Below are 24,426 nucleotides of genomic sequence, written 5' to 3'. Positions count from 1 at the left end.
AGTTACTATGTTTAATTATTCAGTCAAGTATTTGGAAGCTTTCTACACATGAGACTTGTATAGTGTTGTGTAACGTTCGTTAACATTGTATAACGAACTTCTGGAATGCACTGTGACATAATAGAGAGCCCAACCTAACATGGCTAAGCAGGAAATACAAGCCTTAGTGGACAAGGCTTCTTTTTTTTTTTTTTTTAATTTTTTATTAGTTGGAGGCTAATTACTTCACATGGACAAGGCTTCTTAAGGGCTGTCTATTTTCCTCTCAGAAAGAGTAACTTGTGGCGAGTAAAACTTGGTGTTTCCCCCTTCACTCTGAGGTCAGCAAAGAAAGAGGAGAAGGCACATTATAAACCCACCGCCCATACTCACCACACTTAACAGAATACTATAAATAACCAAATAATAAGCTTTAATTTAAATACGTTACAGTGGAACATAACAATTCTTTTGAAGTATAAAAATAACATTTTTTCCGTTTGCAAGTAGTCTCTGCTGCAGAGTGTAAGGAGCACACTGATGCTATGAATTGTACACGTTACCACTGCATTCCCAAGCCTGGACCCTCTCTTCTCCATGCAACACTGCTTTGCAATCTTCAGGCCCCGCCAAAGGGCCAAGCTGCTTCAGAAGTAGCTATCCTTAATAACAGAATTGGGTAGTATCTCTCTTAAACTAGTCTCTATGGGGTATTGTGGCGGGGGCGGGGGGGGGGGTCAGTTCTATAGATAAAAAACTTTTTAAAAAGTTAATCTGAAATTCTGGAAATTGCTCTTTTTGGAATATCTGTTTTTTCCAGGAGACAGAAAAATGGCAGGGAGAAGCTGGAGTGTGAAGATCAACAAGAGCTCATTTAAAAGTAAATTGCCATCCATGGAAAAGCTTTCCAAGTATAGGAAATTTGAAAATAATAGCAACTAACTGGAAGACAAATTTCATCTGCAAGAACCACTGAAGAGGTCCATACATCTTTTTCTACTGTCACGTTTCCTAATATTTTGAGTGAGGTAAGTAAGAATCACAAGGATTCTAAAGATTATGGCAGGTTCTGTCCAGATCTGATCCACCTAGTAACTTAGATACTGAGAACCAACGAGTGAAAAAACAGAAACAGTCAACAGCTTTTGTATATAAAAAATGGTGGTGTAATTTTGTTTTCAAAACTCAGCTATTTGGACCAGTTTATTTTGATTTGTGCTTTGACTTGATTAGATCTGGGTCTAACAAAAGACTGGAGAACTGGCCATTTTCCTGAGTGGAGATGGGAGAACCCTCATAATCGTCCAGAAGGCAAAACCCTCTGCCATCACTGATCTTCTCACCTCCGCTGCACCGACTCCCGCCATGTTCCCATCTCCATCCTACACAACTCCTTCGTCCACAGTGGATGCTGGGGCGGGTGGTGGAAAACCTGACACAGTGCTTATAGGAATTCTTGTCTTTAGTGCTTCAAGGACTTGTGACTTTGAGTTCTCCCGCTGGGTAGGAATGGCTCTGCACTTTCTGTATCTGTAATGCTGGTACCTTCAACTAGTAGAAACAAAGTATGTAATACAGAAACAAAGTAACTTGGTACATAAAACGTCTAGCTCTATCTTCTGAAAATAGGTTGTGAGCCTAAAAATGCTCAGTTGTGTAAGTTGTGTTGCGAGAGCTCAGCAACATTGGGCTGGAATATGGCTTAGGACAAAGTCCAGCCATTAGGGAATCCCTCAAAGAACTTTACATGATTCATATTCTATTATCATTACATTAATAAATAAAATAATCTCTGGGGCCCTACTTTCAAAAATTGATGTTTACTTAGTGAGATATAGGAAGGAATACATAACCTGTAAGATTACCTAAAATATAATGGAGAAGTGACTGATGAGACCTATATACTTTGTTTCCTGAATATCTTTAAAATGTCCCACACAGATTTTCTTCACATAGAACTCACCTTTTAAAAACTGCAATATACATGTTACTCTTCTGTAACATGTTATTATCATCAACAATTCAACTATGTCTATTATCTATGAATGCCTGGACAGTTTGATAAAGGGTCTTACTGCCATTCTTAGAACCATGTAGCTATTTATAACTTCTGCTCTCCTAAGATTCAGAGATGCATTACAAAACTTTTTATGGATTTCCCCAGTAACACAGTATCATGTACACAGATGGCTAAAATTAAGATGACAGAAATGATGTGACCCTTGAGCAGTAAAGGCATCTGTTATTGCAACTTGGAGAAAATGCCATGGAATGCTAATAAATAAAAAAAGTTTATGTCATTCTCCTTAAAGTCAGTAAATTACATAAGAGTGCTCTGAGTATTTTTAGAATAAAGGCACTGGACAAGTCCAAAGTCTTATTGCTCGTGGGATCACATGGGAGCCACAGCCCAGACTACAGCTCTTAATTCAGTCAGGACGCTTGGTCTAAGCTAGCCAGTCACTGATCTGGAGGCTTGGAGACCAAGGAAGGAGATGTCAATCAACAGAGCCCTGTCTCTCACATAAACTTGAGGGAAACGATCTCCAATTTTATGTCAGAGTGATGATGGGTTCCGGAGGACTTGGGGGCTGTTTTAGACAGGCACTCTGTTTTCTTTGGCCCATTTCTTCATGATCCGGATGATGTACTCGACTTGCGTGTTACCCGTGCTTCTCAGTAAGTGGAGCACTTCTCGAAGGGTCTCTCTGAGGAAACAGTGTGAAAGGACAAGAATGCAAATTAACAGCTAAAATAACTTGTGACAGTTCTTCACATCCTACTAGCAGGCATATCTGCCTACTCTTTTCCTGAGTTTTCATAAACCAATCACAGACTTCCTAGCTTTCTATTTTTACGGTGCCATAGTAAAATGGAAATTCTGTGAACTCCTCACCAATTTGTTTTCCTTGTTTGCGTGCACACACACATATACACATATGTTTTCTTTGTCTATTCTGACATAAATATTTCTGTTTCTATGGTTATTCTGTAGGACAGAATAGAAAGTGTGTATTAAGGAGCGGGGTTCAAATTCTAGCTCTGTGCTAACAGGTCACTTAACTTGACTGAGTCCCAGACTTCTCCTTTGTTTAATGTGGTAATCACCCCAAACTGGGTGTCACTGCCATAAATGGAAAATGTCAGAAAGCCGGGGTATAGGATCTCTTCAAGAAAAGTGACACATTAATAAATACAGAAGAGGGGAAAGTTAAGGACCAAGATTTGGCAAATATGCAGTATTTATATCTAACTAATTTAAATTTAATTAAAATTAAAACTCATGTTTTAAGTAATACATACTAAATCTTCCCTGTTACATCATCATATCTATAAATGACTGCCTACTGATCCTCTTCCCTAAGGGTTCTCTCATATTTTCTCCTTCTTCCCTCAAGTATCTTTTTTTTTTTTTAGTTCTGCCAGTTTATTGCTACCAACCCACCTCCCTCCACCCTCGTGCACACATGCTCAGTCATGTGATCCCATGGACTGCAGCCCGCCAGGCTCCTCTGTCCATGGATTTTTCCAGGCAAGAATACTGGAGTGGGTTGCCATTTCCCTCTCCAAAGTATCTTCTTTCAACTACCCAAATTCTTTTAAACTTTTAATAGTACTAGAAATATATACAAGGTAGGAACTAATTTTTGATAGATTATTTACTTATAAAATAGTCATTATCTTCTATCATATGTCAGTAACAAATACATTCCAAACAAGTTACTTTCAGAAAATGGAATTTAGTTTTCAGTAGTTTAACTTTTATTACAAATGGAACTATATGCCATGTAATTTTGTGTGGTCTAATGTCTCAATATTTCCTGAAATACGAGAAGGAAAAAAAAATTAATTTTTAACCACACTCACTCCATTTCTAATTCTTTGAGGTCTAAACTAAGAGACACAAGAAAAAAACCAACAGGCAAAGAAAAGAGCAGAAGAGATTGAAAAGGACATTGCTTGTGAAAATGGCAGTATAAAACTTAAATTTTCATTCATCATTCTAAAACGTCATTATTAATTTTTAGTTTTCAGAGGACGTTACCCAGGAAAACAATTGTCACCCCCCAGGAAAGCGGCAAGTGCACAGAATAGTGTCTCTTGTCTGTCTACTTACTTGGGTTCCCTCCCAGCCAAGATCATCTGGAATATGCCCACACAGGCACCCCGCTTGCCTTCCCAGTATTCAGGGTTGGGGTCCAGCCTCTCTAAGACATCAAATGCTTTGGCTGAATAGTAAAACTGGCCCATCTGAATAAAAGAAAGTATTGTGGTAATACTTATAGTCAAAAGATCCCACAGAATGAAACTAAATGTAAAGATACCATGAAACAGAACTATATAGTACATAAAACAAGTGCTTGGGTAATCACAACATTCTTAGTTAGCAAATTAACTTCTATTCCTTATTAAAACAAGAAGGGAAATCACAGTTTTTATACATGGGTTCCGTTTAAATCCTCTTACCGTCATTAAGTTTTCAGCAATACAACATTTCTTCTACATATAGTCAAGTTATGCTATAATCAACACATTTGTCATTTCTTCTAATTATATTCTATTTTTGAGGATAAACACCGATGACTGATCCGAACTGGTTACTTTTTAAGTTTCCTCAATGCATTCTATAGATGACTACTTTCATTCATTTTCTGCTAATTTGATCATGTTTCACCCAAGAGGATGGTCTTTCCCTGACCTTGGCCCTGTCATCTCAGAATGCCTAGATGTATACTGACTCCTAAATAGCAAACCTCTTAAATATTTAATTCATTTTGACAAACTTCTCTCCCAAACACACTACACTTCCATGGCCTTGTACAGTATGCTATCATTAAATTTTGCTTAGATGTTGTTGTTGTTCAGTCGCTAAGTCCTGTCCAACTCTTTGTGACCCTATGGACTGCAACACACCAGGCTTCTCTGTCTTTCACTTGCTCCTGGAGTTTGCTCAAATTCATGTCCATTGAGTCAGTGATGCCATCCAACCATCTCATCCTCTGTCACCCCCTTCTCCTCTTGTTCTCAATCTTTCCCACCATCAGAGTCTTTTCCGAAGAGTCAGCTCTTCGCATGAAGTGGCCAAAGTATTGGAGCTTCAGCTTCAGCATCAGTCCTTCCAATGACTATTCAGGGTTGATTTCCCTTAGGATTGACTGGTTTGATCTCCTTGCAGACCAAGGAACTCTCAAGAGTCTTCTCCAGCATCACAGTTCAAAAGCATCGATTCTTTGGGGCTCAGCCTTCTTCATGGTCCAACTCTCACATCCGTACATGGCTACTGGAAAAACCATAAGGACCTTTGTCGGCAAAGTGCTGTCTCTGCTTTTTAATATGCTGTCTAGGTCTGTCATAGCTTTTCTTCCAAAGAGCAAGCATCTTTTAATTTCATGGCTGCAGTCTCATAAATGTATAGGATTACCAATTTCACTGAAGTCTTCAAGTTGCTGGGAAATCCTCCCTTACTTAGTGTGGTTTAATTACTTCTCCTTTTCCATAAACTGTTGTTTTAAACCTTTGCCAATTTCCTTAAGATCTCTATTGCATTCTTAGCTTAGCTTTTTTCTCTACTTCATAGGGAAGACACAACTTTCCTGCCTTCCCTTCAAATTATACTTCATTACTCTGCCTATCTCACAGAAAGAAGTGTTCTTATTCCTTTTCAAGGCTAATCCTTCTTCCTATATTCACCTAAAGTATATATATATATATTTATTTATTTTGTAAAGAAACACACCAAATGATGTGAGAAACATACATGCACAGTTTAATGACTATAATGTCAATACACGTGTAACTACCACCCATGTCAAGAAACAAAACATGGACAGCAAAACCAAAGCTGTGTCTCACTTCTATACCACAGCCCTCTTTCCCCCTATTTTCAGTAACTACTAGTCTGACTCTTACGGTCATCAGTTCTTTGACTGTATAGTTGTATCAGCTTTGTATATACGTTTAGACAACATAATTGAATGCTGCCTCTTAGTACGTTAACTATATGAAATAATGCTGTAAATATTCTTTTGTGGCTTTGTATATGTTTTTACAATTTATCTATATTGTTGGATATAGTCCTAGTTGGGTCATTTGCTAAAGCCTTTTTGATCCCATGGTGGTCCCATGGAACATCAAACCCAGGAAACTGACATCACTACAATGTATGTGTGCACTTTTGTTATTTCATCAAATGTGTCAGACTCATGTAACCACCACCCCTATCAAGACAGAACTATTCCATCACCACAAAGCTGTACTCTCCTCCCAGCTGACCATTCCTGACCTCTAGCAATCATCAATTTTTTCTACAGCTCTATAATTTTGTCATTTCAAGAATGTTTTATATATATATATATACATATATATGTGTATATATATATATGAAATCATATATCAGTTTTTTAAAGAGTTTTTTTTAATGAGCTATTATTGATTAAGTTGATACTAGACTCTCTTTACCTAATGTTTTCCTGTCTTTTGAACAGGAAGAAATAGTCCCCAAATAGTTTTCAGAATTTGAGGTTAGTTTTGTAAAAAGCTTTTAATCTATAGGATAGGGCCCCAAACTCTTCCCTGTCTTTCCAACTCCCTACACACACACACACAAAGCTCCTCTTTTACTAAATCTGACTCCACTTTTTCTGGTTCCTTTGTCCTTCCTGTCCACTATTTGCACCAACGTTTCCCAAAGGTTTGGTTTGCAACTCTTTATTCTTCTTACTTGACTCCCTTATCTGGGAAATTTCACTGTTTTTCAGGGCATCTACTACTATTGAAGTGGTGATTTCTCCAAATCTGTCTCTCAGTGTCAGAGGACACTGTTCTTTTTTTCTAATGTATTTATTTTTGGCTGGATTGGGTCCCCACTGCTATGCATGAGCAGGGGCTACTCTATAGTTGCAGTGTGCCGGTTTCTCACTGAGATGGCTCCTCCCGTTGTGGAACACTGGCTCTAGGGCAAGCTGGCTTCAGCTGTTTTAGCAGGTAGGGTCAGTAGTGGTGGCACCTGGGCTTGGCTGCCCCGCAGATGTGAAGTCTTCCCAGACCAGGATCGAATCCATGTCCTCTGCACTGGCAGGCACATTCATAACCACTGGACCATCAGGGAAGTCCAGAGGCCATCATTCTTGAGCTTCAGAACCAAACTTCCAACTGCCTGATGAATATCTCTACCTGCATGATACCTAAAGAGGCATAGCCTTTAGAAATCTAAAACCTCCTCTCTAAACCACTATTTCTGTACACATTATTTTCACATTTCATTTATATGTATACGTATTTTATATACACATAAAATCCTGCCTATCTCGAGTTTAGTTCATCTATAAAAGGGATGACATTTCTGATATCACTATGTGAATTCTCTCACCCATGACCATTTAGTCTCCAGGACACTTTCCCCTAACATTTAGTCAATGCACCAATGTGATAATTATCTTCACTTTCCCCTTAGATTTCACTCAGACTCACCTTGTAGCAGTCATTAGCAATGAGTTGTAGGAGGCTAAAGGACTCGCCAGAGGTTTCCATCTTGAGATAAAGCTCCCAGGCTAGTCTTGGCTTCTTATTCATAATGTCTACAAAGAGAAACAAAGATTTATGTTTTCTAAATGTACAAGCAGTACACTTCTGCATCTTGCTAGTCTATGGATTTGCTTTTATGTTAGAAACATACTAAGTAATAGAAAACAGTGAACATTTTACATGAAAAGCTTGCAATGTTGGCATTAAGCTGGTTTCCCATCAGGACTCTACATACAGTGCTTAAAATACTTGATTTTCAGTAGTTCTCACTTTGCTCATATGCTTAAAAAGTCATCTATCATTCATTCAATCCCACCCATACAGCTTCAGCCTCACTTAGAAGATCTAATTGCTAAAATTTTCCTAAGACATCAAAAACCTACTGAACATTTTAAGTCCAAGTGAAAAAAGAAACAAACAACACTGGAGAGAGAGAAAGACAGACAGAGATGATAGGCTATATATATATATATATATATATTGTGCACACAAAAATTATGTTTTTGACATTTACTACTTTTCAGGCCTGCACCATAGTGAAAAGGTAAAATTAACATAATATCATTTAGTAAAAAAAAAAAAAGCAAAGTAAACTGAGACTCTGGAAGCTGGAACACACTAAAGAAAGAACTTGGCATCTTTTAGGACTGTTGGTGCTAGGTCACTGTCATATGGAAGAACTAACCCCAGGGCACACTTATATAAATACGTACACATGGCCACCTTTACTGAATAGCACTAACAACACAATCTCAGAGTTTAACCACTCTACAAAACAAAATTAGAAAACACTCAATAAAAGGAAGATTCCTCTATAATGTTTAAAAGAAGAACTCACAGCACCGAGCTAACCAACTGAGGTAAATGTAGTCATTTTTCATCTTCTCACTTTGGATTAAAAGGAAAACCTGTAAGAGGAGGGAAAAGGGAACAAACATACAGATGCTTTTACAGTAAAAATATCCACAGCAGCTTGCCTTAGGCTAATGAGCATTGTAATGACCAAATTCTACACAGGCTGCTAAGAAAAGTGAGGGATAAAATCGTGGTGATTTTAACACATTTCTCTCAGTTATTGAGGCTTCCCTCGTAGCTCAGTCAGTAAAGTATCTGCCTGAAATGCAGGAGACCTGGGTTTGATTCCTGGGTCGGGAAGATCTCCTGGAGAAGAAAATGGCAGCCCACTCCATTATTCTTGCCTGGAGAATCCCATGAACAGAGGAACATGGGCTGCAGTCCATGGGATTGCAAAGTGACTCAGGATGAGCACTCAGTTATTGATAATCACAAGGTGACATGAGGTTGGTAAGGATATAGAAGATTTGAATAGAATAATTAACAACTGCACGTGCTACTGGGCAATAAAGCAAGTCTTAACAGATTTTAAAGAATCCGTGTTATACAGACCACACTCGATGACCACATTACAATTAAGTTAGAAATCAAAATAACCTGGATATATATATTTCCCCTCCTGATTCATGCTGAGGTTTGACTGAAAACAGCAAAATTCTGTAAAGCAATTATCCTTCAATAAAAAATATATTAATTAAAAAAAAAACCTGGAAAAGTTAACGTACATACTTGAAAATCATGAAAAATGTTTTAAAATAACTCACAGTTAAAGATAATGAAAAGATCATTTCTAAACACAATGGAAATTGTAAAACACTTAGAATTTCAACAATAATAAGTTGAGTCATTTGTTGAATAATAAAAAAACTGAATTAAGTAACTCAACTGAAACATTTTGAATCATTTGGATAATCAATCTATGGAGTTAGAAATCAAGATAGTGGTTAGCCTTGTGGGAAAGGGACTGACTGACTCCAAAAGGGGATGACAGGGTTCCCCAGCTTATGATAAAATTCTATTTTATGATCTGGGTGCTGACTATTTGGGTATGTTCACTTTAAAAATTCATCAAGCTGTGTACTTTGATTTGTATACTTTTCTCCAGGTATGTTATGTCTTTATAAAATTTATCCAAAAAAGGAAAACATGAATGTGGCTATATGTGTATGTCTCTCAATATGGACTGTAGCTCACCAGGCTCCTCTGTCCATGGGACTTTCCAGGCAAGAATACTGGAGTGGGTTGTCATTTCCTTCTCCAGGGGATCTTCCCCACCCAGGGATCGAAACCAGCATCTCTTATGTCTCCTGCACTGACAGGAGGGTTCTTTATCACTAGCACAACCTGAGAAGCCCCATAAAATTTATCCAAAAAAGGAAAACATGAATGTGGTCATAAAATCTATATATTTATTTATATTGTACTTTTTAATGTAACCTAAGAACAATGGAACTTTCAATAATCCTTTAGCTTTAAACATGTATTTCAGTGAGAAAAAGATAATGTTTTTAGATAGAATCATTCAAAAGTCTTCAAAAGCAGGTACCTACCTCTTCACCCTCACTGGTATTGCCAGTTGCAGCTTTGGCTTGGGCATAATTAAAGTTAAAGATGTCATCATTATAGAAGTAACTCTGAAAAACATCCCGAGAACAGGTCACATTGAGCTTTAACATATAGAATATAAAAACAACAGTTATACCAGATAAACATAAAAATAATTTTGAGGAATTAGCTGATAGATACCACTACTACTCCCACAGTAAAAGGGTCATCTCCAAAAGTACCTTATCTGTGACATATTATATAGAGTATTTTGTATACAAAATCACCTAGAAAACTCTACACTGACCTTAAATGAGTTGAGGTAAATCAAGACATCATCAAATTGCTTAAGCAGGAAGAAACAGGAAGCCATGCACTGTCTTCCTGGTATTGTATCTGAAATGGAATGGGGAAAAACCAGGTGTGTTCATGAAACTAAAAGTTCTCTTTAGCTGAAATTTGAGTTATGTTATAACTTAGTGACAAGAAATGTATTCCAAGACATCTCTCTAGGTTCTGAAATTCGATTCTGTTCAGTGGACAGAACCTCGGCATGTGGAAGTCACAGTACTCAAGAATAACCAATAATCTCTCCTGCGGTTAACTCTAAATCCCACATGAGCATGTGTCCTTCGGGCTAGTTTTCCCCAGGTCTTTTTTCCAGGGCTTTGATTCTCTCATTCAGCTCCAACACCTGCACATTCAACTAATATGAATTAGTACCCATCACTCCTCACCTAAGACAACACTTCTGATCTCAAATGGAGAAATATTTGGCCATGGAACCATCTGATCCTGATTCTGACCAACTTGTCTGATAACAGATTCCTATTTGAAGTGGCAGAGGATTTGTAAAATACCCTACCTTCACCACGGTCACTCCTGATCCTCCTTCCTCTGTTCCATTTTCCCCCTATAACACTGATCACAGTCAGATATACTATATAATCTATTTCTTATGTCTATAGTTTGTTCTCACTAGATGAACACTGCACAAGGGTAGGGGAACTGGCTTGTTTTGTTTACTGCTGTATCCCCACACCTCAATAAATTTTTGTTGTAAGAATGAAGTGAAATGGGGAAAGAAAATGTTATCCAATAAATGGTTTTGGTGGAACATTTGATAGAAAATGAATTCCTAGGAGTGATCAGAACATTTAATAATCACTTCAGCATGAACACTGTCAGAATAGATGCCAGCCATTGAAAACAGGTACAGCCAGCCATACTAGTTTATACTGGCTAACTATCAGCCCATTTTAGATGCTGTTTTCCAAACTTACACTGAATCTTGAGTGATAAGATCAATAGTTTAATAACAAAAATGAAGCCACGAAACTACTGGCAAAATATAGGTGAATATTACACAACTTCAGGAATAAAAAAGTATTTTCTAAGCTTGATACCCTTATAATAAATCATTATAGAAAAGATATATGACAAATGTTTTCATATAGGAAAAATACCATAGGCAAAATTACAAGCAAATGACCTTCTGAAAAAATAACTACAGCATGACAAAGTTTTATACCCAAAGAGCTCTTGAGAAATCGATCAAAGTGAAAATTCCAAATAAAAAACAGAATCAAATTTTTAAAACTCTTATGAACTAGAGAATATACTTATTCTCTGTTTATGTATCCTCTCATCCCATTTTAGCTGAGCTGTTAACAAGGGCTAATCTAATATTCTCTCCTGCGTCTGAGTTCCTGCTTTACAATGGGAAACCTAACAGATATATCCCTGGACACAGAATCAAACTTCACCAGTCAATATACGACCAACTCCAGTGATAAATCATGCTCACATGTACAGATTCGAACATACCACATTCGCTAGCTGATCCTCCCACCAACTGGAAGAACTGCTGGGCAATTTTCATATGATCCCTCTAAAAAACCAAGGAGAACTGATAAGAGGAATAAACTGAAAATATATTATTTGTATTACACTTTATGGTTTCAATATATCTGTCAGGATTTAACATATTTTAAATTCTCCTCAAATCAGCAGTACTAATTTTTTTGTTAGTATCACCAACTAGAAAATGACAATCTATAATTGAATTAAAACCTAGTTAGGATCGGATAGAAAAGAGGAGAAAAAAAAATTCAATTCCCAAATTCTATCTTAAAAATACCTTCATTAAAAAAAAAAAAAGTACCTTCATTAAATGAACTCACTCATTCATTCATTTAACAAATATTTATTGCTTTTATCATATATCAGACCTTGTGGTAGGAGCTATGGCTAGAACAAGGAGTAATTTACTAAGTAAAATCATTCATTTATTCAATAGCTATTTACTTCCTATTTGAGGCAATTTGGACCGAGCTGCAGATAAAAAGATTTATTTACATCCCATTTCATTCCAAAAAGAACTTACTATGCCATATTCAGGTGAAAAAGAGCTTAATTTTAGTCAGTGTTTTGTATTTATAAAAAACTTTCCCAAAGAAACAATTATTCTCATTTTATAGATGCCAAAATTATAGATCAGAGGTATGTAAGGTTAAAAAAAAAAAAGCCAGTGAAAGTAAGAATGAAGTTTTGCAATGATTTGCTATTGTTATTAGATAAACACATTGTTCAACAATTGGCCTTTCTTTTCCCTTAAAAAGCAGTAATTCTTATGGCTATAGCTTTCTATTATCTTTTTAATTTTTACTCTATTCTACTCATTTTTTGGACAAGCCACATGGTTTGCAGGATCTTGTTCTCCATCCAGGGATCAAACCTGGGCCCTTGGCAATGAGAGCACCAAGTCCTAATCACTGGACAACTGGGGAATTCCCCTTTTTTGTCTTCAAATAGCACAGAATTCTTGTCACAATGGAAAATGGATTGGGGGATATGGAGAAATAAAAGGAACTGCAGAGGAGCCTATTTGTAAGCTTATTATTAGCTGAACTTTGACATTCATTTTTATTTTTTCTACACACTGTAACTTTGCAAACTATAGGTACCAGTGGTTTTATACTCACTGAACACATTTCCTGGCCAAGGGCTGCATTGACCACTCCTTTGAGGATGTACTCCTGGAAACATGGAATATCAGTAATTAATTTAAAAGGAATATAAAACTAAGAGATATCTCTCAAAAAAAAATCATTTGCATCAACTTAATGCTTTATATATATTATCAAAAGTTACCCAACGTCACTTTGCTCTGTTCTATCCCTGGTAAGAATGAAAGAATTAGGAGACTTTTATTTGGTTCTCAGGAAAGTGTGCATATAACAGAATTCATCGTATTTGTAAATTCTCAATCTTAAGCAGAAAAACTCAGTGGACCTTCACAGGAGTTTTATTTTTATTTCAATTCAATGTAAAAAATTAACCATAAAATGTTTATGTAACAATTTTTACACTTTATCAGCCACTGCCATTCTCTGTGACCATATCACATATATATAATTATCCCTTTCCAATGATATATTAAGCTTCCTTTCCTTAAAAAAAAAAAAAAATCCTCTGATTCTCATTTGTAACGTATTCTCATTTTGGAGTCCTGAGGGCTTACCTGTACCCCTTCAGACTGGGTTCTATTCATTAATAGATACTCTCCTTAGCTTTATGACATAACTTTTTGTTGTTGTTGTTGCACAGCACAGGATCTTAGTTCCCTGACCAGAGATCAAACTCATGTCCCCTGCAGTGAAAGTACGGAATCCTAATGACTGGATCACCAGGAATTCTGATTTTTATGTGGGTACTATTTTTATTTAAGACAGATCTTAAAAAGAATAAAACAAAAGATGCTGAAGCTCTTAATACACTTGAGAAATATACCAACTTAGACCTGGAAATATTTTTCAATCTTTCACTCAATAGTGGGATGCCCCAGTACATGCTTAGAGTTCATAGTGCGGGAGACACAATATAAACAGTGCCTGACTTCAAGGAGCGAACCACCAGCAGGGGACAAAGACACAGTACAGACAATCATACTGGTGACAGAAGTCTCCATGTCTAGTTTCATCAGAATTCTAGATTTCAGTATTTTCAAACCTCAACCCTTTTGAGGAAATGACCACATTTATGGAAGTTTACAAATATCAAAAAAACCCAGAATATTGATTCTCATATCAAAAGTCTCACGTAATATTCCCAGATCAACATACACAACTTTCCTGAGAGTCTACAAGCAGGAATCTTCCCTACTAAGCCTTCCAACTACCTTTCAACAGAAATTCCACCTTCAACAGAACTTGATTAGTAAAAATGTAACATATTGTCAATTACCTGAGGAGTAGTAGGTTCCAGATCCTTAATTAAGTTATAAGCTTCTTGTACATCATCTGAAATATAAGAAATAAGTAGCCATATTAGTCTGTATCCTAGCAAACTTTTCTGAAACAGCTGCCCCAAATGATAAGGTCCTTCAAACATTCATGAGAAGTATGATTTGCTTTTCTTGTCTCTTAACTCTCCATCAAGTTCAATGCTTAGTAGTAGATAACCAAATACCTGTAGGAAATCCATATTAAGCCATGAAGCACTTAAGGGTTCAAGCTAAAAATAAGGAACAGGGAAGTATATGCTTATGGCATTGTAATTATATAAGAAAAACATCCATTTTTAAATATATATATATATATATATATATGTATAAAGTACATAGGAGTAAAATGACACGAAGGCTGGGATTCGCTTTCAAATATTTCACAACAAAACTGGAAGAGGGCGGATAAATGAAGAAAAACTGGCAATAGCTACAAGACTGTTGTATCTGGGGTTATTATTTGGGTGTTCATACTATTAACTTTTGTTTTGTTTATGTTTGAAAGTTCTTAGAATAAAAATTAGTTTATAAAATACACAGGGTGTTTCTTTAATTCTTGTCCAAAAGCTTATTTCTTTGTGCTGATGTATCAAATTAGGGAGAACCATCTGCAAGTTCATGGTCTCCTGTTAATAAACACTTCAGGTTTCCCTCAATGAGGAATATGTTGTCTGGCCGGTCCCCACCATGCACCTTCAAAGGCCCACACTTGGTCTGAGGCCCATGGCAGAGCGCCAGCACCACTGCGTGGGAGCTCCCACCCTGTGTCCACAACGGCGAGATAACAGACTGCTTGGGCCTGCGTCTACAATTTATCCTTACTTAGGGGCAACAAATACCATGCTCACTTCGCATCTTAATATTTCGCAGAAGCTGGGGGTGCAAGCAAACAGAAAGACAGATAATTAGAGCAAATACAGTTAATGATGAGAAAGAAAAGACACAAGGAAGTGTAGATGAACATTACACACAGAGGAACACACAAAAAAGAAGGAACGAGGGAGAGAAAGGAAAAACAACAGAAAACCTGAAATAAAATGAATACAGGACAAAGTGCAGAAAAATAAGAGGAAAAGAATGGGTGAGAGATTGGAAGCAACAGAAGAGGAAAGAGGAGATAGAGAGAAAAGGCACAACAAATAAATATGAATAAATTTGTTCTGTCCTGTGAACCTGCTGCAAATACATTTTTGGAAGTATTATGAAGTGATTTTAAAGGTTAAGCAAGTAGTTCAGTTAGAGATAAGGTCCTTCTAATGTTCTAAAATATCTTACATAGGCAAGACCAAGACACATTTCTCTTACCTTGACGAAGATAGTAAATCACTAAGTTTAGCCTAGCTTCAGGAATGACATCAACCAGGGGAGGCAAAACCTGCAAAGCCCCTTCTCCTCCTCGGAAAACTACCTAAAGACAGAAAAACTATTATTATGGCAATAAATATGAGTATGTTTATTGGTAGAAATACATACGGAGCTGACACAGTTACTCTTTGAAGTGAAGTATATATTTTTGAAGCTTTCTCTATACACACATAACCTTGACCTCATTAAAAAAAAAAAGCCATCCTAAGGACTTCCCTGGCAGTCCAATGGTTAAGACTCTGTGCTTCAAATGTAGGGGCTACAGATTTGATCCTTGTTTGGGGCGCTAAGTCCCATGTGCATCACGGCCAGAAAAATAAAGTCATCCTAAATGTAAGAAATAGAATAAAGGCATGGTCCTATTGCATATATTTCCTTTTCTCCTCATAGGAACTGTACGAAACTCTTAAAGTACCCAATAATTAATTAAACTTTTTTCTAGACAGATATTCTACATTAAAAACTCCATGAAGGAATTTATGAAATCCTTCTGAGATTATTTCCTCATCTCTAAAAGGCATTAGTAATGTCCACCTTTTAGAGTTACCATAAGGATAAAATAAGTTGAAGTGGGCTACATGCATGGCATATCGTAGGTTATATTTTGTTTTATTAAAATATTAGTAACTATTTATTAGCATCTACTATATGCCTGGTATTGTAACACCAGGGCTATACCAGGAAAAAGTCATTCTCCTGTCTGTATATAGTCTATACTCAAATGGGGAGAGACCTTCAAAGAGCAAACTTAAGTATGCTGTCATATGATAATAAAAGCTACAGAGAATAGCTAAAACAAAAACACCATCCATGAAAGGATGGTTTTACATGCTGTTTTGTACCCAGAGCCTAGAACAGTTACTGACACATACACACATTTGTTATTTCACAAATATACAGAAATCAAGGCAATCAAGCATAAACTACCTAATCTCTTCTTTCTATATCAAAATATCCATCTGGTCATCTTATTTGGTTCTCCTTGTCTAAGACGCTCCTTTCCCTTGCCAAGATTAATTCCTACAATTGTCTTCTTTGATGTCATGATTTTAACTCCATATGGATTTTGTTTCTGTATTAATACATTATTTCATTAATCCTGGTCCCACTTCTCAACTTTAAATATGCACAGAGGTTTCTGCTGTCTTGAAAAATCTTCACTTCACTTGGTGTCACTGTTCCTTATGAAGAGCACTGTACTCTTTTTCCTTTTTTCAATGCCACACTTGCAAAGTAAGTGGTTTGCTGTTTCAACTTTCTCCTCTTCCTCTCACTCCTTCACTGCCCAGAAAACTTGCTGCTGCTCTCTGCACACTAATAAACCCATTCTACAAGTCACAATTATCAAGCCCTTTGACCAAATTCAATAGACTTTCCTCTCTTCTTGCTCCATGACACATCTCCAGTTTTGACACCAGTGGCCATAGCATGACAATAAAAGTGCTATTTACTAAATGCTTACTATACGCTGTATACTGCTGAGGTACCTTACATATATTACCTCATTTCATCTTCACAAGGAAATAAGGTAGGTGTGTGATTTCCTCTGTTCTACATAAGAGAACATAGAGACTCATCAGTGTTTAGTGACTTACCCAAAGTTACAAAGCTAGTATATGGTGTACTTGATTTTGACTCAGGTCTGACTGCAAAAGCTGATGTCAGTAACAATTTATACTGCTTAATATTTTTTTCAGGTTTTGTCTTAAACTATAAAATTAATCTGTATTTACTAGAAAAAAACTTACATGTAGTATTACAACAGACAAAAGGGAAATTACCATTTTCTCACTTTTCTTTTTAATCCCACCTTCCAATTATAACTCCCATCACTAGCTGATATGCACCTTCCAGTTATATGTACATATAAAGGTTCTTTATTCTGGTTGTATATTATAGCCACTTGGAAAACTTTTAAGTATTGATAGTTGAACTTTAGCCCAACCATTCAATAAAAATCTCACACATTAATATTTTTTAAAATCTCCTGGGTGATTAAAATGTGTAGTTGTAATGACATTACAACTTCTGTGGTGGCTTCTCTGGCAGCTCAGACAGTAAAGAATCCACTACGAGGCAGGAGACCTGGGTTCAGTCCCTGGGTTGGGAGGATCCACTGGAGGAAGGCGTGGCAACTCGATCCAGTATGCTTGCTTGGAGAATCCTCATGGACAAAGGAGCCTGGCAGGCTACAGTCCATGGTGTCGCAAAGAGTCGGACACGACTGAGTGACTAAGCACAGCACAACACAATGACATTGTCAGAAGCAACCTACGTGTCCATCAACAGGTGAGATGAATGGACAAAGATGATGCGGTCTTTATATACAATGGAATATTGCTCAGCCATAAAAAATAATTAAATTTTGCCATTGCAACATGGATGGACCTGGAGGGCATTATGCTAAGTGAAATAAGTCAGACAGAGAGACAAATACTGTTTGATGTCACTTATATGTGGAATCTAAAAAAAATGCAACACACCAGTGAATAGAACAGAAAAGCAGCAGACAGACTCACAGATACAGAGAACAAACTGGTTAGCAGTGGGGGCAGTCTGTGGGGGGTGGGGGAAGTACAAACTACTGGGGGTAAGATAGGATATAAGGATGTATTTGTACAACACAGAGCACAGAGCTGATATTTTGTGATAACTGTAAATGGAGTATAACTTTCAAAAATTATATAAAAATTAGAAAAATTTTATAAAATGACTGTTGACTATTGAACAATGGTGAGGGGGATTGTTTAGGGGCGCTGACTCTCCACACAGTTGAAAATTCAAATATGATTTACAGTCAGCCACCCACATACAGAGTTCCTCCATATACGAGGATTCAACCCACCTCAGATGGTATAGTATTTATGACTGAGAAAAATCTGTGTATGAGTGGACCCATGCATTTCAAACCTGTGCTGCAGAAGGGGCTGTACATTATGTAGGTGTTTTCTCTTGCCTGCCCTTTTTTGAGTTATTTTCTTATTCTCCTCTTTCACCTCCTTAAATACAAACACTCTCTTGGAACCATATTTCTCTCTTTTTAAACTTCTCTTTGACTATCCCTACTCTTATGAAAACTCCTAAACCTGTCCTCCAGTCTTAATCTCTTTCCAAGTTTAATTTCCAGACTACTCTCTCTAACATATCATTCTCCACAAAAATTAATCTGGCTTTAATTTATAGACTAAATTAGAAGTGAAAAGGTTAGAGGCAGAAGCTCATAATGCAAACTAACCTCAGAAAACTCTGTGATGGAGACCTGAGTTAGAGGAGGAATGGGATATATATAGGAGACACTGCCAAAGAAGAAATAATAGCATTAAGTGACTGAGTACCAGAGATAAGGGGGAAGAGAGAGTCTAAACCAGCTATAGTTTTCAGCATCGGTACTGGGAGACTTAGTGCTAATGAAGGTACAGAGAAATTAGAAGGAAAATGTGTAGCTATTATTACTGCCATATTCACACAAGGAATCTGAAACTCAACAATAGGGAGTAAATTGCTCAGTGTCCCCAGGTGTCTGAGTTGAATACAGCTGCTCTGCACCCACTTTACAGCTGAGTCAATTGAATCAAACTTGAAACTTCATCGGAATCTTTTTTTTTCAGCAACCATCCCAGCGCAAATTTCTGTTCCAGTAAATTCAGTCAGCTCACATGCATCTTCTTCATTCATGTCCTTGCCACAAATGAACCCTTTAAATCTAAGTCATTCTTCAAAGACCAGCTCAAGTTTTACTTTCATTAGAAAGTAAAGGATTTTCACTTTCATCAGAAAGTAAAGGATATGTTTCTTTGTCTTCACCAACAAAATGAACACGTGGATCTCACTGCCTCACACTTCTTTCTAAATGTTAAGCATGTGTTACTGCCTTCCCAGTAAGGAAAGAACCTGATATCTTAAACTCATTCTCTCTCCTCCACCACAAGAAAGAGTTGTTGAACTCCAAGTTCAACAACACTTGGAGCACAGAAATACTTGTTGAGATACCTCCCTTCATTCATCTTCCCAAAACCACTGTGATGTACTCAAAAGAGGGTAGGCCTCAAATCATCAAGACTGGAAACTTTTATTCACCAGATTATGCCTGATGAGCTCTTTAGCAAATTCAAAGGAAGAAGAAGCGTTGTCCATCAAGCTTTTGAGTTCTGCCTGAAATTAAAAAAAGGAAAGACTTATGAAAATGACAAGTGTATAGTTCTTACATCACCTGTAAGAATTACAAAGTTTTATAGCTTACAAAGAATTTAACATGCTGCCTCTTTTGTTCTGCAGAGCTCTGAGAAATAATCAATGTAACTATTATTCTCATTTTACAGAAGAGAACCTTAAGGCTTATAAACATTAAATGACTGAACCTCTAAGCAGAAAGTCTGAAACTGGTGAACCCAAGTCTGAAGACTCCTAGAGTTAGTCTTTCCTTTCAGGTGATAAACTTTTAACAACTAAGGTTGGTTATTTTTCTTTATTTAACATTTTTAATTAACCTATTTATTATTTATTATTTTTGACTGCACTGGGTCTTCACTGCTGCACGTGGGCTTTCTGTAGTTGCCGTGAGAGGAGGCTACTCTTCATTGAAGTGTGTAGGCTTCTCTTGTTGCAGAGTACGAGGTTGAGGCACTTGGGCTTCAGTAGATGCAACACATGGGCTCAGTAGTTCAGTAGTTGCAGTCAAGGGCTCTAGAGCTCGGGCTCAGTAGGTATGGCGCACAGGCTTTAGTTGCTCAATGGCAGGCAGAATCTTTCTGGACCAGGGATTGAACTTGTGTCTCCTACATTAGCAATCGGATTCTCAACCACTGTTAAACCAGGGAAGTCCACTAAGGTTGATTCTTCAATCTGACCATTCCACCTGTGTCCTGAACTTTCCTATACTTCTTCCTGCTGAATTGGCCTTTATTTACATGATGCAATTAATGTACCTTCTCCCCTCTGTTACTATTTATTAGAACTATCAGATCTCTTTTGTTTTATCCTGCTTCTTTAACTTCCTCTAGAAAAATGGTCAGCCATTTCTACAGTGTCTTTAGTAATGTCTGAGGCTTACTTATCCACTTCCTCAGCTTTCTGCTATTCCTTCTTGCCAATCTATAGTTTTCTAATTCTCACCTTCTTTTTCTACCTCCATCAGTGGATACCTAAGATTTTCTGGATAAAATAATTAAATTCTTGACTGTTCTCACTAAGCACTACAAACTTGTTCTACCTGATGTCATATGGGAATGCACACTTATTTAGCAATGTTTTACTAATCTCCTCTTGTCTACAGCAGGAATTCCAAAGTCTTGGGTAATATTAGGCTAGTTCAGCAGTTTTCAGGCTTTTTGATCTCAAGATCTTTTTTAAACCTTAAAAATTACTAAGCATCCCAAAGAGTTTTTGTTTATGTGGGTTATAGCCATTCATATATATTGTATTAGAAATTAAAACAGAAATTTAAAGTATTCAATTAATCAAAAGTACTAATAAACTTACTACACATTAACACAAATAACATATTTTTCATTTTAAAAAAAACCTGTATTTACCAATAAAAAAAATTTAGTGACAAGGATGGTACTGTTATGTATTGTTGCAAGTCTCCTCAACGTCTGCCTTAACTGTTGACAGCTTGATTGGCATATCTGTGCCTGAAATCAATCTATTTTGAAATCATGCTGTCTCTGGAAAACTTCACTGCACATTCAAAAATGAATGAAAGTGAAAAGACAAAATCTTTTAGTATTATGAGGCTAGCTTTGATCTCAGACAGGGCCAGCCAGGACGAAAGGGGAGGCAAGTGAGATGTTCAGGGCATAAAATTTAAAGCAGCACTCATTGTACATGAAAAGATGCTCAACATCATTCTAGCTATCAGGAAAATAGAAATCAAAATTACAGTGAGATTCCACTCCACATCCACTGGGATGGCTAGGATAAAAAAGACAGATAATAACAACTATTGGTAAGGATGTAGAAAAACTGAAACTCGAAACTCTTACACATATTGCTAGTGGGAATGAAAACTGGTGCAGCCACTTTGGAAAATAGTCTGAAAGTTCCTCAATTAAATATAGCTACTGTATGACCCAGGAATTCCATTTCCAGGTATATGCCCAAGAGAAATGACACATATTCAAAACAAGTCCCAAAACATGTATATACATGTTACAGCTGCATAGTAGGAAGAATGTGGAAACAATCCAAATATCCATCTCTGACAACTGGAAAAATACAATGTGGTACATCCATACAATGGAATATTATTTGGTGATAAAAATGAATGAAGTACTGAAACATGCTATAACACAATGAACTTCATAGATATTAAGCTAAAGTAAAACAGGCCAGTCATAAAAGATTATATAGTATTAATATGTGACTTCTTTTTAGAGGAAATATCCAAAACACACACATCTATAGAAACAGAAAGTGGATTAGTAGCTGTTAGGGGTTGGCGGGATGGGGGCTGATAGCTATAGATTACGGAGTTTCTTTTTGAAGTAATGGAAATGTTTTAGAATTGACTGTGGTGGGAATTCCCTGGCAGTCCAGTGGTTAGGACTCAGCACTTTCACTGCCAAGGGTGTGGGATCAATCGCTGGTTAGGGAAGTTAGATCCTGCAGGCTGCATGGTGTAGTCAAAAATGGGGGGGGGGGTAGTGTTTAAAAATAAATAAATGAAAAAAAAAAAATAAATGAATGAATAAAATTGACTGTGGTGAAGATTAAACACAGGGTGAATACACTAAAACCCACAGAATTGTATGTTTCAAAAGGGTGACTACATGGTACGTTAGTTATACCTCAATAAAGCTGTTAAAACATAGAGGTATAAATAGAAGACGTAGGTCATCTTAATTTAGAGTTAAAATGACTTGTCTAAAAGTACAAAAACATGATAGAAATCATGTAAGAAATATTCCTCATGATATACATGCTTTCATATTGAAATTTTCTGTTTCCTATATTTAAAATGAAAATCCCTTATGATTATACAGTGGAGATGACAACTAGGTTCAAGGGATTAGATCCGGTAGACAGTGTCTGAAGAACAATGGATGGAGGTTTATAACATTGTACAGGAGGTGGTGACCAAAACCATCCCAAAGAAAAAGAAATGTAAGAAGGCAAAGCGGTTGTCTGAGGAGGCTTTACAAATATCTGAGAAAAGAAGACAAGCAAAAGGCAAAGGAGAAAGAGAAAAATATACCCAACTGAATGCAGAGCTCCAGAGAACAGCAAGAAGAGATAAGAAAGCCTTCTTTAGCGAATAATGCAAAGAAATAGAGGAAAACAATAGAATGAAAAACACTAGAGATCTCTTCAAACAAACTGGAGATAACAGGGGAACATTTCGTGCAAAGATGGGCACAATAAAGGACAGAAATGGCAAGGAATCACAGAAGTAGAAGAGATTAAGAAGACGTGGCAAGAACACACAGTAGAACTGAACGAAAAAGGTCTTAAAGACCCAGATAACCACAGTGGTGTAGTCATTCACCTAGAGCCAGACATTGTGGAGTGTGAAGTTAAGTGGGCCTTAGGAAGCATTACTATGAACAAAGCTGGTCGAGGTGATGGAATTCCAGCTGAGCTATTTCAAATCCTAAAAGAAGATGCTGTTAAAGTGCTGCACTCAATGTACTAACAAATTTGGAAAACTCAGTAGTGGCCATAGGACTGGAAAAGGTCAGTTTTCATTCCAATCCCAAAGAAAGGCAATGCCAAAGAATGTTCAAATTACCATACCATTGCATTCATTTCACATGCTAGCAAGACTATGCTCACAATCCTTCAAGCTAGGCTTCAGCAGCAGATGAACTGAGAACCTCCAGATATTCAAGCTGGATTTAGAAAAGGCAGAGGAACCAGAGATCAAATTGCCAGCATTCGCTGGATCATAGAAAAAAGCAAGGGAATTAAAAAAAAACATCTATTTCTGCTTCATTGCTAAAGCCTTTGGCTGTGTGTACCACAACAAACTGTGGAAAATTCTTAAAGAGATGGGAATACCAAACCGCCTTAACCTGCCTCCTGAGAAACGTGTATGCAGGACAAGAAGCAACAGTTACAACTGGACATGGAACAATGGACTAGTTCAAAATTGGGAAAGGAGTACGTCAATGCTGTATATTGTCACCCTGCTTATTTAACTTATACACAGAGTACATCATGAGAAACGCAGGGCTGGATGAAGCACAAGCTGGAATCAAGATTGCCGGGAGAAGTAGCAATAACCTCTGATGTGCAGATGCTACCACTTTATTAGCAGAAAGGAAAGGGGAACTACAGAGCCTCTTGATGAACGTGAAAGAGGAAGGTGAAAAAGCTGGCTTAAAATTCAGCATTCGAAAAATGAAGATATGGCATCTGGTGCCATCATTTCATGGCAGATAGATGGGGAAAAGTGGAAACAGTGACAGATTTTATTTTCTTGGGCTCCAAAATCACTGTGGACGGTGACTGCAGCCACCACATTAAAAGATGCTTGCTTCTTGGAAGAAAAGCTATGACAAACCTAGACAGCGTATTAAAAAGGAGAAACAAAAAAAAAAAAAAAAAAGGAGAAACAGAACCTACCCTGGGACCAGCGAGCCGGCTCCTGGTCCTGGGGTGAGAAAAAAAAAAAAAAGGGAGAAACATCACTTTGCCGACAAAGGTTCGCATAGTCAAAGCTATGGTTTTTCCAGTAGTCATATACAGATGTGAGAGTTGGACCATAAAGAAGGCTGAACATCGAAAAACTGATGCTTTTGAACTGTGGAGCAGGAGATGACTCTTGAGAGTCCCTTGGACAGCAAGGAGATCAAACCAGTCAATCCTAAAGGAAATCAACCATGAATATTCATTGGAAGGACTGATGCTGAAGCTCCAGTTCTTTGGCCACC

The 24,426-nt window shown here is 37.1% G+C and overlaps 1 protein-coding gene across 3 annotated transcripts in view; it reads right to left on the bottom strand.

The window, feature by feature from the left end:
* Nucleotides 1–386: 386 nt before the first annotated feature.
* Nucleotides 387–24,426, bottom strand: part of TTC26 (tetratricopeptide repeat domain 26) — a 38,974-nt gene continuing 14,934 nt past the window's right edge. For all 3 annotated transcript variants that reach the window (XM_043463837.1, XM_043463839.1, XM_043463838.1), the window contains 11 exons: nt 19,631–19,705; nt 15,494–15,596; nt 14,149–14,204; nt 12,888–12,941; nt 11,731–11,794; nt 10,211–10,299; nt 9,909–9,992; nt 8,342–8,411; nt 7,450–7,556; nt 4,097–4,230; nt 387–2,687 (listed from right to left, as the gene is read on the bottom strand). In XM_043463837.1, the coding sequence (XP_043319772.1) occupies nt 2,576–2,687; nt 4,097–4,230; nt 7,450–7,556; nt 8,342–8,411; nt 9,909–9,992; nt 10,211–10,299; nt 11,731–11,794; nt 12,888–12,941; nt 14,149–14,204; nt 15,494–15,596; nt 19,631–19,705 (948 nt within the window). In that variant the 3' untranslated portion in view covers nt 387–2,575. The remainder of the gene's footprint in view (nt 2,688–4,096; nt 4,231–7,449; nt 7,557–8,341; nt 8,412–9,908; nt 9,993–10,210; nt 10,300–11,730; nt 11,795–12,887; nt 12,942–14,148; nt 14,205–15,493; nt 15,597–19,630; nt 19,706–24,426) is intronic.

The sequence above is a fragment of the Cervus canadensis genome, chromosome 3 (assembly GCF_019320065.1).
Source record: "Cervus canadensis isolate Bull #8, Minnesota chromosome 3, ASM1932006v1, whole genome shotgun sequence".
In the NCBI taxonomy this organism is placed as follows: Eukaryota; Metazoa; Chordata; class Mammalia; order Artiodactyla; family Cervidae; genus Cervus; species Cervus canadensis.
This window is presented reverse-complemented; position numbering and strand designations above follow the sequence as displayed.